The 15,187-nt window shown below is 36.2% G+C and overlaps 1 protein-coding gene across 1 annotated transcript in view; it reads right to left on the bottom strand.

The window, feature by feature from the left end:
* Window positions 1-6,913: 6,913 nt before the first annotated feature.
* slc6a7 (solute carrier family 6 member 7) overlaps window positions 6,914-15,187 on the bottom strand; it is a 41,523-nt gene continuing 33,249 nt past the window's right edge. Inside the window, exons 13-15 of the mRNA XM_056445679.1 lie at window positions 14,293-14,411; window positions 12,868-13,041; window positions 6,914-10,168 (exon numbers count right to left, since the gene is read on the bottom strand). Coding sequence (XP_056301654.1) covers window positions 10,007-10,168; window positions 12,868-13,041; window positions 14,293-14,411 — 455 coding nt within the window. The 3' untranslated portion in view covers window positions 6,914-10,006. The remainder of the gene's footprint in view (window positions 10,169-12,867; window positions 13,042-14,292; window positions 14,412-15,187) is intronic.

The following is a 15,187-nucleotide window of genomic DNA, read 5'->3' as shown; positions in this document are numbered from 1 at the left end:
TAAAATCTCATTATTTTGACAAAAAAATAAAATCATAATTTAAACTTAAAATTGACTTTATCCAAATCCAGTTTATGTTTGACAATTCCACAAATTTTGTTAGAATTGTGAGTTTGTCTGACAATTTTGACTTTCCAAATTACGGGTTTATATTGCTGTATTGTTTATACTTTATATTTGTACAAATAGCCAATAATATACATACATTTTCTTTTTATGCCCAAAATCATTCAAATATCATGTTTCATTAAGATATTTTGTAAATTTCCTGCTGTAGAACTTCCCTCAGACAGCTTTAAAGGGGATTTGCTCATTTTATTTTATTTATTTGATTTTTTGAACCCTCAGATTGCAGATTTTTAAATAGCTGTGTAGCCGCCATATCGATGGTCTCAAACTCAGTTCCTGGAGGGCCACAGCTCTGCATAGTTTAGTTCCAACCACCTCCACCTCACACCCACTAAATAGTTTTTAGTAGTCTTGAACACCTTGATTAGTTGAATCAGCTGTGTTTGATCAGGGTTGAGCATGGGGGGGGGGGGGGGTAAGTCAGAATTGTGAGATACAAACTTGCATATTTTGAGGAAAAACAGTCAAAGTTATCAGAAGAAATAAAGTCACAAACAAAGAAACTTTAGTTAGTTTAGTTTAGTTTTCTGTCACAAGCAGGCTTCCGTACCTGGCTTTATTGTCCATTTTTGGTGTGTGTTTCTCGTGTTTTCAACTGTAGTTAGCGTGAGCTCAAAACAAACACTGAAGCACATGCAAATGCTTTCATCCTCTGCCGTTTTACATACAATTTGCTTCTTCAGACTTGTTTCCTTTTTCAAACGCAGCCCAGAGGAAGTGTTGGCTCATAAACACAGCGGACGGTCAGTTATTGTGTATTGAATGATGAGCGTGAGGCTGAAAATATCTCGCTGCTGCTTGCTTCCGATCTGCTGAAATTGGAGTGTAAATGTTGACGGTTGTTGTGGAGGAGAGCTGTGGCTCAGACTGTAATATTTGTGTGTCTGTTAAAATAAATGGAAGGTTATGTTGGAAGTTAAGCTGGGCAGGATGTTGTTTTACGGTTTAAAAACACTTTATTTGTTGTAATAAACTTTATAAACAAAACTTTTTCACATTTATATTTTGAATTGTATTTTTAAAATCCTTAGAAAAACAAAGACTAGTCACTATGAAAATCCAAAGTATGTTTGATCTTATTTATGATTGAACATTTTATCCCACCCAGCACGAGACGTCATTTCGACTTCGTTTTTTGGGCTAAATCAAGTTGGCCCGTCGTAGACTTCATTTAGCCCAAATATCGTCGTCGAAAATTGGTCTGTATTTGGTCCAAACATAGACCAAATATCAACGAGGTCTTTGTTTTGCCCGTTGCATTTGGTCCATATTTAGCCCAGTATCAGAACATATGGTCATGACCCTACTGAAAAATCCAGCTTAAACCAGCCTAGGCTGGTTGGCTGGTTTTAGCTGGTTGACCAGCCTGGTTTTAGAGGGGTTTTGGCCATTTCCAGGCTGGTTTCCAGCCATTTCCAGCCTGGTCTTAGCTGGTCAGGCTGGAAAATGACCAGCTAAAACCAGCTTGACCACCTAGCCAGGCTGGGAGCCCAGCCAAAACCAGCTATGTCCATCTTAAACCAGGCTGGTCAAGCTGGTTTTAGCTGGATTTAGCTGGTCATTTTCCAGCCTGACCAGCTAAGACCAGGCTGGAAAAGGCTGGTAACCAGCCTGGAAATGGCCAAAACCCCTCTAAAACCAGGCTGGTCAACCAGCTAAAACCAGCCAACCAGCCTAGGCTGGTTTAAGCTGGATTTTTCAGCAGGGGAAGAATTACGTTTCTTAAAAACTTAAGTTTCTTACAAAATGTTTTAAATCTATTGCTTTCTTTCCAGTCCAATGTAGAATGCTAAATATATAGATAGCGCTTTAGTGCCATTACATTTAAATTATGCCAAACTAATTAAATATGAAAGTTTGGGGTCAGTCAGGTTTTTGTAAGTATTTTTATATCCTTTTACACTTTCAGAAATAAAGGTACGGGAGCTGTCACTGGGGTGGTACCTTTTAAAAGGGTACAAATTTGTACCTAAAAGGTCCATATTAATACCTCAATGGTACTATTAGTACCTAAAAAGTACAAAAGTGTTCCTCTTAAATTTTGTAGGGACTAATATATACTTTTGAGGTACCAATAAGTACAAATGTGTACCTTTTGAAAAGGTACCAACCCAGTGACAGCTCACGTACGTTTATTTCTGAGAGTGTAGCATTAAATTGATAGGGTTCATACGGTCATGGAAAACCTGGAAAAGTCATGGATTTTTGACAGGGCATTTTCCAGGCCTGCAAAAGTTTTGGAAAATCAGAAAAACCCACCAAGTTTTGGAAAACTCATGGAAAACAGATATCCCTCTACTGCACGGTGTAATCATATGGCAACATGATACTTATGTTCATTTCCCTGCCACTATTTCTTTAAGACCAACATAATTTAATTTTTGTTGTTGTTGGAAAGCGAAGACCTTAGTGTAGCCAATGATGTGCTTTGGTTAAGTCACATGACATGCTGTGTTTTTCTGTCCGTGATTTCTGACAGACTGGCGTTTATTGTGAGTAGTTGCTAAATGCAAACGTCAATAAAAACAAAGGATCAAATTATGTCAGATCCACTAAAAAATCTGAAACATCACCTCCAGTAAGTTATGATGACATATTCACAACTCAAACCTTTTAAAATCAAATTAGTCTTGTCAATCTATCAAATGTGTGTGTTGCCAAATGGCAACACTGTGCAATAGTGGAACATGCAATATTGCAATGGGTTAGCTAGCTAGCAAGGTCAGCTGTGAACTTTTAAGGTAACAACAATGACATGAATGCTAGAAATATAATGTTGTATGTTAATGGCATTTGCGTTATGGATAAAATCTAGTTTTAAAGGCAATACCAGTTTTGAATAGATATGAATACAGGGAACAGTGTATTAGCGAGCACCACCATGTTCTATAATAAGTGAAAGAAGAAAGGACAGAACTGGCTCTTCCTGCAGATGAAAGTGAGGATGAGATGGGTTTTAGTGACCATGAGAATGATGCAGACTGGACATTTGATAAGAGCAGTGATAGAGACAGTTCAGGTAAGTTAGCTCAGAGGGAGATAAGACAGGCATAGTATAGTATACAGTATAATATATAAATATTGTTAGCTAGTAGCTACATTATTCTGATGCATCTGGATATACCAGACTTGTTATTTATTTGTTATAATATTTACTGGAGGAAATATTCATACCTACTGTATGTTATATACAATAGGATAAGTTGTTGAAAAGTGTGTATAAGGTGTCATTTATAAGTTCTGTATTAAAGCTTATAATACAGCAACACCAATTAAATCATTTCAAACAACTAAATTATTCATTATAAGGAAAGTTTTTAAATTGAAATGTTTAAGTTAGATCCACTGTTGGACGTTGTTGCCATATGGCAACATTTCATGAAGTACCTTAAAAAAATACATATTTTTCCAAATATTTTTTAAAGCACTTCCAAGTTAAGCCATTTTAAGAAAAGAAAAACAGTCAAATATTTTTTTTTTAAGATTGATCATAATGCGTGCGGTAGAGAGTTAACTGAATACTTGAATATAGGTTATTTACTTATTTTCTGTCCTTGGCCAATCACATACTCTCACATTAGTGCGGTGTAAGCATTATCTAAATAAAATTTACACAGATAGAAATATAAGCTGAAACTAAATAGATTGTTGCCTGTTTTACTATATGCTGTAGTAAATGTTAACATGTATTGTTTTTTACCATGTATATGTAGACATTGCATTAAACATTAGGTCATGAAAATTTACATCAAAGTCTTGGAAACATCATGAAAAAATCATGGAATTCAGTAGTAAAAAATGTGTATGAACTCTGAATTGAGCAAATTTGGCATTAAAGCTATTTATAATGTTATGGAAGAAATGTATAAACATCTTATATGTTAATGTTATAAATATATTATGTTTAGTCCTAAAAATCAGTTCCCATAAAACAAATGTACTTAAAAATATATGTATAAAATAATTTTTAAGTTTCTATAAAAATAAATACAAAATATACTTTCAACATTGATGCATTAGCTTACTTTGCTCTACTAAAAATAATATTAATGATCATTTATTGAGCATCAACAATTTTATAAGCTTATTTGTATGAATTCAGATATTTGAGATTTTAATATTTCATAACTGACCTCTTAATATATAATAATAATAACTGACCAGGTTTCACTTTCAATTGTTTTGGCTAATATTTTACCACAAGGTCCTTTAGTTGACAACAGTTGACGCATTGACTAACAATGAGCAAAGCTTTTTTTCCTCAGTGAATATTACTTTTTTTTTTTAGGTTTATAAATAAATATATAGATGAGATCCAATAAATAATATTAGATAATACATTATAAAATGTATCTTCAATTAATAGATGTATTTTTCATGTTATCTAATGAGGAAACCTAATGCTAACAAATGAAACTGGACTGTAAACTCAACCATTTCTCACTTCCACAAACAAACAAAAAAGTCAAAAGATCAAATGAGAGAAAAATCAAAAGGTTTTGATGGTTTTCAGAGCTGAATTGGTCTGAATTTCCTCAGCGTTGTGCTTTTATGAAACCTCATTTTGCATCATAAAGCTGGTGTCTTTTAGAAACATCACAGGAAGTAGATTTGCTCTCTGCTCATAGAAATACACTATCGAACACACAACAGTTAATCTGAACACTGATTGCTAGAGCAGTTGCTCTTTTTCTACACACTCCTCTGGCGTATTTAACATCCACTGAAGGTTTGTTTGCTGTAGAGCAGAGCATGAAATGAAGGAAGCGTCTAAATCAAGATAACAGGAGGAGTTCATGTCTACAGCACAGCCCGGTTTACCAGCGTTCCCATAGTGCCCTGAATAAACACAGCTCTGTCGTGAGGACGTCTGGCTGAACGCTCAAATATGCTGAATCTGCCCTGGGTAAACAGACCTCACTGAGAACAATCAAGAAAGCATTGTCGTATTATTTGCTGGATGTGTGGCATCTTGAAAAGAGTATAAAATGTATATATTCTAAAGTATAAACATAAATATATTGTAAAGAGGTTTAGCAATGCTTCTTTAAAGATTAAAGGGAAATGAAAGTGTGCTCACCGTTTACTTTCCCTCGTGTGGTTTTAAACCTTTATGAGTTTTTTTCTGTTGAACACAAAATAAGATAGTTTGAAGAATGTTGGTGTATTTTGAAATTTTTCAAAATATCTTTTGTGTTCAGCAAGAAAGAATCTTAAATTGGTTTTGCACAAGCGAAGGTTGAATATATTGTGACAGAATTTTCATTTTTGGGTGAACTATACTTTTAAAGTGCTCGTTCACACCAAGAATAATAACTATATTAGCATCCGAACCAAACTGTGGCTGCTATTTTTGTATTTGTATATATTATTTATGTCTGTCACTTTAAATGTTTGCGGTTGTTAGAGCACAGTAGATTCTGATTGGCTGTCAGTGTTTTTATTGTTCATCAGCTGGAAAAAAAAGTGACGAAAGTGGCGATATTGTGTTTCTGTTTTGTTGTTGTTAATATTATAGTATTCTCTGTTATTCTTTTAGATTTACAACAATTTGACAGTTATTAACAATAAGTAATGTTTCCTGTCGTCAGTTACGTTAGCGAGTGGGCTAAACGTTCATTCTCTAACACAACACATTGCGCTCTCTACTTTTGTGTTCCTCTTTTTTGGGGGGGTGATGGGCGACAGCTTATACTGTACAAATGTAGCTAATAAAAAAAGTTTGTTTTCAGATTGTGACGCGTCAATCAGTTTCTATATGCACATTTCTGTTTTATCCATAATAGGCTCATTCTGAAAATGTAGCCCTATATACATTTCTGGAGATCGCAAATTATATAGCTAGAAGTTTGTATGGCTGTATTTTGTGGCGGTGATGCCGTTCCTTTCACGCTTGCCAGCTAACCTCTAAACTCCGTATTGACGGCTTTCCCACAGTTGTAGAGAGGAGTTGACCATAACGACGCGGTTCAAGTCCAGCAAAGAACGGTTCTAAAAATCAAGTAAGACAAAAATAGAATACAAAAAATAAAATAAACATGCAAATAACAGGATGAGAATGTGGTAAAACTTGAAAACGTGGTAAAAATCAGGCGAGAGCTTTTCTTTTTCAGTTTGTTCTTTGGAAAGTGTCAGTCGGGTTTAGGGACGTGGGTGGGCTGGTCAATCTGTACTTTTGAAAACACTATTGGTTGGGTTTAGGAAAGGAGGAGGGTGGGTCAGTCGATCACTCAGTCACTCAGTCAGTCAGTCAGTCAGTCAGTTGACATCAGCCTCTGGTGGATTTACGCAAGAAGAGCGAGCAGGTGCGAATGGCACTCGCGAAAGTAAATTGAGATTTCAAAAAGCAAACACAGCGGCCTCTGGTGGAGTCATGAAAACTAAAACTACAAAAACATACCTCCTGGGATGTATTTGGTGCTTTCCAGAGATGTATATAGAGGTTTGTTTTCAGAATGAGCCTGGGTTGGTTTTATCATCTGTTGCTTTACATTTTCAAGTTACTTTTTTAAATATGATAAGCATAACTATATTATTGTCTGCCCCAAAGGACTTTAATGTAATTTATTGTCTGTCGCTTTAAAAAATGAAAGCAGGATGGAGTCAAATTTGTTTGTTTATGTTCCAAAAATAATGATACCGTTCCTCTGTGACATTACTGTGAATAGTTGTGTTGTGGACTCCACTATTCATTTATATTTATCATTTACTAAAACAGTTAACATTATCATCTATTCATAATCAAGAATGAATACTAATACAATAACAGTAACCGTGTCCACACTAAAGTTCAAAAATAGTGTTTATTACAAGTGTGCTGCAGTTGTCATTTGTCTTGTTAAATTCTCAAGCTCATTCCAGCAGGATTTATTCTATCAATGTTTTTATTGCTCCAGTCATTCCAATGACACCGTTTCTTTGTGACGTTATTGATGTAGTTGTGGAAATGTTTAGAATTCCTCTCGTAAAGGATAATCAAAGGATTGCTGTGCGTTGAAGGATTTTTAAATGCAAGAAAACCACCTGACACAACTCATGCTAAAGAGATTGTGTGTGTGTGTGTGTGTGTGCGTGAGTGCGTGCGTGTGTGTGCGTGTGTGTGCGTGCGTGCGTGTGTGCGTGTGTGTGTGCATGCGTGTGTGTGCGTGTGTGTGTGCACATAACGTGTTAGCTACTTCGCAAATATTTTTGAGCATATTGGTAAATTGGTTGATCTCAATCAGCTCCTCCAGATTACACACATGAATGAAGGCTTCGTAACTTGATTACTATGGTTACTACTAATGAATGAAGTGTGTTTATTTTGGACTGTGATCAAAAGTGACCGGAACAGCCAGTTAAAATCAACAGTTTCAACAGATTATGGAATAAGAAATGATATAGAGTGTATTTCAGAATCGTAACGTTATTCACGTCAAGAATAGATAACTGAAATAACTATATTAGCATCCATTCATCTTGTTCAGCAGTATTTTGAAACTGCGCTATTTAAAGCAGAATGGATTCTGATTTGCAGGAAACATTGTGAAATTAATTCATATTTGTCCAATTTCCCATTACAAACAAAAATTTATTCAGAATGATATGTAGAACTATTTTATTGTGACAATTATTGTTCTTAAAGGCTAAAAGACGTCCGACACAACACAAGATTTTTCATACTGTTTATTATATGCATGCTGCAGTTTTGAAGTCTGTAACCAAATGCACTGATCTTTCAGCGTTTATTATCTGGACAAAATGTTATGAAAATGTTTTACAGTGATATTTCTGTATCTTCATCTTCCCTGGCATGTCGGGCCTTTACTAGGACTGATCGACTCATCGAAATTAAACGTAAAATGCGATTGATTATGCACATCTTGTTAGGGAAGCACGGTTGTGTGTTTAGTAAAAAATCTCCTACTGACGGACAGAGGGTGCTCTCATGTGGAAACTCTAAACATGAAGACACCCACAAAATCCAGATAGTGTTGTATTATTGATCAATATCATTGATTTCATTGATTCAGTGTGATGAAGGCCCTGTCCTCATGAACATGAGTATTTTTAAAATCAGCACATTTCTATGCGCTTTCACTGTTTGTCCTTACCAGAACGCTGTGAAACTGCAGTGTCAGGTGACAGTAACCGCAACTTCCTGAAAACTGGCCAGAGTGAAGATTTTTCAGGTACAGTGTGGTCCTGTGGATGCTAAAACCTCATGATGTCAGCGTGTACGCAGTTTTCTTCTCTCTGATTGGCCAACACGGCTGGGTTCATGCCAAACGCGGAAGACGTGAATAAGGCAACATGGATCAGGTCTTTACTAATGTTTGCATTGTCTCAAATGCAATTTACTCGCAAAATATACTTAATTCCCCCATTTGATGTAAACTCAGTATACAAGTGTCACTATCGCCACCTACTGGTTCGGCGTGCCCATTACATGCATCACAGTGTGTTTTTGCGTTTTTTCAGAGATTTTTTTTTACGAAACTTTTTCTAAAAATGAAAAAAATGATGTCTGCAAAACTGTTGTAAACAATTTAATTGGGTTGAATTTAAACAAACAAATTAAATTGAGTAATGTTCAACTGTTTGTTTAACTTCAACCCAAATAAATTGTTTACAACCCCTTAACTTTAAAAAATTTGTCAGCGCCAGTGGTGTAGTGTGTCGACACATGCACTCCAGTGCTCATGGTGACCCGAGTTTGATTCCGCCTTGTGGTCCTACGCCGATCCTTCCCCTCTCTCTACACCCCACGCTTTCCTGTCAATACTCTCTACTGTCCTATATAATAAAGGTGAAAAAATTATAAAACAAATAAATTTTGTAAATCCAAGGAATCATCTTAGAATCATTTTTTTCAGTGTACTCTTTTAAACACTCAAATGAAGTTGGGAGTATAAACGTGTTATAAAGTGGTATTTGCATGTGCACAAACTTGATTATCTTAAATCCATTTGAAGCATTTTAGGTTCATTCATTCATTTTCCTTTGGTTTAGTCTCTATTTTAAAGGTCGCCACAGCGGAATGAACCACTAACTATTCCAGCATATGTTTTATGCAGTGAATGCCCTTCCAGCCGCAACCCAGTTCTGGGAAACACCCATACACTCTCACACACACACAATTTTAGGCCAATTTTGTTGATCCAATTCACTTACACTGCATCTCTTAGGACTGTGGGGGAAGCCGGAACACCCGGAGGAAACATGCAAACTCCGCACAGAAACACCTGGCCCAGTCAGGCCACTCGAACCATGTCTTTCTTGCTGTGAGGCAACAGTGCTAACCACTGAGCCACCGTGCCACCCCTATCATTTTAGATTTTAAACATTATTTTGCGAACGTTGTCAGGATCAACTTTGTGTAGTAAATGATGCTCCATCTGAAGACACATGCTGGATCATACCGGCTTTACTGATAATATGCGCATGAAAATCTCCTTTGATTAATCGCCCAATCCTTGCCTATACTACTAAAATGACTTCAGTTTTGCTACACTGTGACGTTGCCCTGATTTGATTTGGCCTTTCTCTTTTATATGACTGTACATTTCAATGTAAATGTAAAACAGATCAACTTACACAGTCTGTTATCTTATAAAACATTCTTTCATGAAAAAACTAGATGAAACGGAATCTCAGGATGTCAAGGATTCAGCCAGATAATCCAAACGTCTTTTATGCTTCTTGCTTTGGCTTTTAGTCCCAATGTCAAATGGACCACATTGTCATAAATATAAAAAAAGCTATCGTTTTAAGTGTCCTACAGAGAAAGTAACACCACTCAGTCCAGCTGTGTACTGTTCTCTGTACAGCAGTCCTCCTCACCAGTACTTGTGCTTCTGAGAGCATGTAGTTCCAGCACCCAACATTAGTGGCAGTGTTAGGCCTCGCTGATGGCCTCCCAGTTCATGCCGGTGAAGTCGGCTTCAGTCAGGTTAACTGTGAAGGGCCCCTCTATTGTATGGGGCTCCACGTGCTGCTCCTGAGAGTTGATGTTGTTCACGCGCCACGAGTTCAGGGGACGGATGGATTTCTTAAAGCGCTGAATGTAAGAAACATATGTTAGAATGACTGTTAAAGTACAAAGCGCAAATAAAGTACAAGTTAAAGTATAAACAAAATTGAATAAATAAAACTATTATCATGAATTTGACCATTTATTAGAAATGTTCCATGTTTTTAATAAACCATTTATTTAAATTTACTTAAAACATTTTCTACTTCATTTTCTTTTCGGCTTAGTTCCTTTATTATTCAGGGGTCACCACAGTGGAATGAACCGCCAACTTATCCAGCATATGTTTTAGGCCGCGGATACCTTTCCAGCTGCAACCCATCACTGGAAAACACCCATATACACTCATTCACTAATTCACTATGGACAATTTAGCTTTCCCAATTCACCTATAGCGCATGTCTTTGGACTGTGGGGGAGCACCCGGAGGAAACCCACACGAACACGGGGATCAAATGCAAACTCCTCACAGAAATGCCAACTAACCCAGCCGAGGCTCAAACCAGCAACCTTCTTGCTGTGAGGCAACAGCGCTGCCCACTGCACCACCCCATTTTTTACTTTTTATTATTTATTTGTATTAACTAGTTAAAAAATTTAATTATTATTATTAAATTAAAATTAGTAAATTTAGTTTAAATCATTTATTTAAATAGTATCTTTGCATATTATTCATTAATACTACATACAGGGATAATTCACCTAAACATGACATTTTACTCTCCCTCAAGGGGTTCAAACCTTTAAGATTTTCTTTCTTCTGTTTAACACAAAAGAAGATATTTTGAAAAATGCTGAAAACCTGTAATCATTAGCTGTGTTTCATTTCAGAGGCTACATCCTCTGAAGGATGCATTCAAAGTGTGCTACGTCATCATCACAGAGCGATGAAGCTTGTCCATTTTTTAAAAAATTAGAAGGCTTCTTCACATGCAGCCTTTAAATGCGTCCTTCCTTTCCCAGGTAATGAAGGATACAACTGATGGATCCTTTGCAGTCTCGAACATCCCAAGATTCACTGCGCACTGATAACAGTAGGATGTTTTTAACAGAAAACTGCGGATTAAATATATGAATTAGGTTTTATTCTACTTGGATATCTAAACACGTAAAAAAAAAAAAGTATGACGTCTTACTAAAAAGTGATTTTATAGACGAATTACCGGTTTGTAAACATTTAGGATGCGCGCAGCAAGGTTGCAGAGAGCAGCGGAAGCGCTAGCATTTACAGCAAGGGAATGACATCCGATGCAGTAAAGAGTTTGTTATTGTATTAGAGATAAGTTATATTGATTACATTTTAGATATATTATTTACATAATGCTTTCAGCATATTATAACAACTTGTCACCCAGTGATGAGCACAATTATTCGGCAAAATAAAAGTTAAAGTGAGCGGTGTTCGTCTGACAGGTCCATTTGCTATAGCACCCTCCCAATGGATATTGTATAAGACGAAATAGCCAAGCATCCAGCCCGAAATATACAACTATCTCATTGAAACTCCAAGTGCTTTTACAACAGAGAAGTTAAAGGCCTACAAGTCTTTGGATGCCTACAGTTTTGTTCTGTGTGGTCATGTGCAAGAAATAATGTTCCATGATTACCAGATTCAACACTTTGTAGTGTTAAAAACCAAGGTTCTGCCTAGCTAAAGACAAGGAAAGAAGACAGAAATGTACAAGGCCTGGGTAATCATCAACAAGCAAAACAACTGCATTCCGACAGTGAACTGCACCTGTACAGTAGGGTATGTGAACTAACAGTTATATTTCATTCTAAGCATTCAGTGTCCGCAGTTTAATGCACCATATTTAACAGTTTTTGCTGCAATGAAAAACGAGTAATGTGTATGATTCAGCATAGCTTGAACTAACCTGATATAAAATGAGAACTGCAGACCATTTTTAATTAGGTCCTCACTCCATTCAGCTCTTATGATGGCTGTAAGCCAAAGATGTCTGCGGTTGCCATTAAAAGCAGTGTGGTGTACGGTAAAATTTAAGTTTTCTATTTTTGGACTTTTGGACGATTTTGGCATCCTACTGCACAACACAACATCTCTGCTATTGCAACTGGTCTTTTTTGGCAACCGGTATGCACGGTTGAACCCGTGTGATGTCATGTGTGATGTAGGTTGGTAATTCCCCTATAGACATTTTTATGTGTACCTGTATGGATCAAAGGAAATATATTTCTAGCTTTTGTAAACCTTGCTTTCCCTTGAAATAGCTTAAAATACGTTTTAAAATGGCTTTGAAAAATGTCATTACAAATTGTATTACTGCTTATTAACAGCAGCTGTTATGGTTGCCTGGTGATGAGATCTGTCCTCTGTAGGCTAGATCGTTTCATTTCAAAATGCTCGGCTCGACCTGTGTGGACTTCGAAGGACTCACCTTTGAAGTGTGCATCTGTCAGAGAATGCAGCCTCTGAAATAAGACACAGCTACTGACTTCCGTAGTAGAAAAACAAATACTATCAATGGTCACCAGTTTTCAGCATTTTTCAAAATATCTTCTTTTATATTCAGCAGAAGAAATAAACTAATAAATGTTTGGAACAAGTGAGGTGAGTAAATGATGACAATTTTTATTTTTGGGTGAACTATCCCTTTAAACTTTATTAGCACATGTACATTATATCTTATTTATCATTCTAAAATATAGCAATTATTAATGTCTCTTAATGTAGTGTATTGGATTGTATGTTTGTTGAGACTCACATCTTTAAGAGTTCCAGACTCTTTACTGACGGCCACAATCGCCCAGATGAGGATCTGCAGGCAGCAGAAGGCTCCCATACAAACACCCAGTGCTTTTCCCCACATCGGATACACATAGGTGCCGTATCGCAGAGAAGTGCGGTACATCTCAATGAAGATATAGGTCAGGATGAACTGTACACAGAAAACAATCTCTGTAACATTGTGAATATAAAACGAGAGCACTCTATGAAAAGAAGCATCACTGTCAGTGAGATCCAGTGTCCTATTAGATTTGAATTATTCATGACACTGGACACAGGACTGATGGTGTTTGATTCCATTCCACAGGTAGCAGAGACACACTTCTGATCATAAAAACAACTCTTGACCTGACCATAAAAAACTCACAAACCTTCAGGCTACTTTGACTTTAGCATGAGCTACATTATTAACATCTACTGTATATCGTGCTAGAAACCTGCTAATTCATGCTAGAATCCTGCTAGCAGCGTATTAAAACATTCTATCAAGGACTGTGCTGAATCACACTTGAAACATGTTAGCATTGTGCTAGCTGGAAGTGTTTTAAATTATAAAAAACTGCTAAATCTGGCTAGTAATGTTTGCAGAACAAACCAGCAGTATGGAGAATTGTGCTTGTAACTGCTAAAAACATGTTAGCAGTGCGCTTTTTCTAGCAATGTGATAATTTATGTGGTAATGTATTAAGAATTGTGCTAGCAACATGCTAAGGTAAGTTAAATTGTACTAGTAGTGTTTTAAATCATGGCAGAAAATTGCTAGCAGCATATGTTACAACACAGCTTGTGTTAGAATTGTGTTGGCACAGTGAGCTACGTCATGCCAGAACCTAGCTAAAAAGTCAACATTTCTAGCAAGCAGTGTTTTAAATCATACTAAAAACATGCTAGCAGTGTAATAAATTTAGCTAGAAACATTGGCAAGTTGCTAAAAAAACAGTGTGGTAGGCTAATAATGCTTAAAAACATATTGTGTTAGCAAAATGCTAAAACAGTGCAAAATATTATAAGAAATATGTTAGCAACATGGTAAAACTTTACAGCTAGCAGTGTTTTCATACTGAAGCTATGCTAAAACATAATGTCAATGTGACAAAACATGCTAGACTTGTGCTAAATTTGACTAAATTTGCTACATTTTTGTTAGACGTGCGCTAAATTTTGCTTATAAAATCTAAAAAAATCTTTTATAAAAATCTAAAACATGATCCAGTGAGTTTAATGAAGCTAACAAGCATGCTTAAACATGTTGGATTGAAACATCAACCTTTAATAAAACTGAAACTTATTTGAAACAATCAGACAAGACTTGTCAAGCTTTGAATCTTTTGAACCAATCAGTTGAATGCTTAATCATGAGAATGATTCCAAATAGCTTCATAATCAAAAACACGACACCCACCGTTAGCAGGAATGGAGTGAAAACGACCCAGCAGGCTTTGAAGTACAGCAGCATTTTTGTGCACCAGGGTGGACAGCGGCAGATCATGTCCACGATATCCTGACAGAACTGGTTCACCCCTGCAATTACATCAGAATATGTAAAAATAATACAGATCACAGGACGTACAGTGAGGACATCATTGTGTATAAAGCACGAAGGGGCATGAAGGGACTAAGCTGATGAAAAATGAATGAATAAATATATTTAAAAATCATACATAGTCTTTTGACAAGTGTAGAGCATTCTGCAATGTATTCTGACTGACCATTTGAATGACATTAAATGCAATAAAAACCATTGACCACAATTCGTTTTTGTTTTTTTATGTTCTGTTTAATGGTGTGGGTTTATAATAACTAAATGATGCCAAAATAATAGACTGGGCACAAAATATGATTAAACAGACAACATTTAAATTTAGTGAAAATGTAAACTGCAGTAAAATGAGTGAAACAAAAAAGTGTGGTCCATTTAAAAAGAAATAAAGCATAATATCTTAAGAGCCTCAGATATAACTGAATATGTTTGTCTGCATTAGAAGCACTTGATTTTCACAGATGTGTAGCTCTTTACATTGAAGACCAGAAAGTGCAACATTCAATATGGCAAAATAAGCGTCACCTTCTACAGTAAATTAAAGTGCCAGTTGCCAACTTAGTTCAAGTTAGCTGCTTTTAGAAACGTACAGTATCCTGACTGAGATATTAAAAGGATAGTTTAGCTTTCTATCTTCTGTAGAAAAGAAGGCATTATGAAGAAAGCTGGAAACCTTTATCTATTGACTTCATATTATTTGTTTTTCCTACTATCCCAGCAGGCACACAACATCATAAGACGTTGATATCAGGTTAAA

The sequence above is a fragment of the Danio aesculapii genome, chromosome 21 (assembly GCF_903798145.1).
Source record: "Danio aesculapii chromosome 21, fDanAes4.1, whole genome shotgun sequence".
NCBI classification, from domain to species: Eukaryota; Metazoa; Chordata; class Actinopteri; order Cypriniformes; family Danionidae; genus Danio; species Danio aesculapii.
Note: the sequence above shows the minus strand (reverse complement) of the source record. Positions and strands in the feature narration are given on the sequence as shown.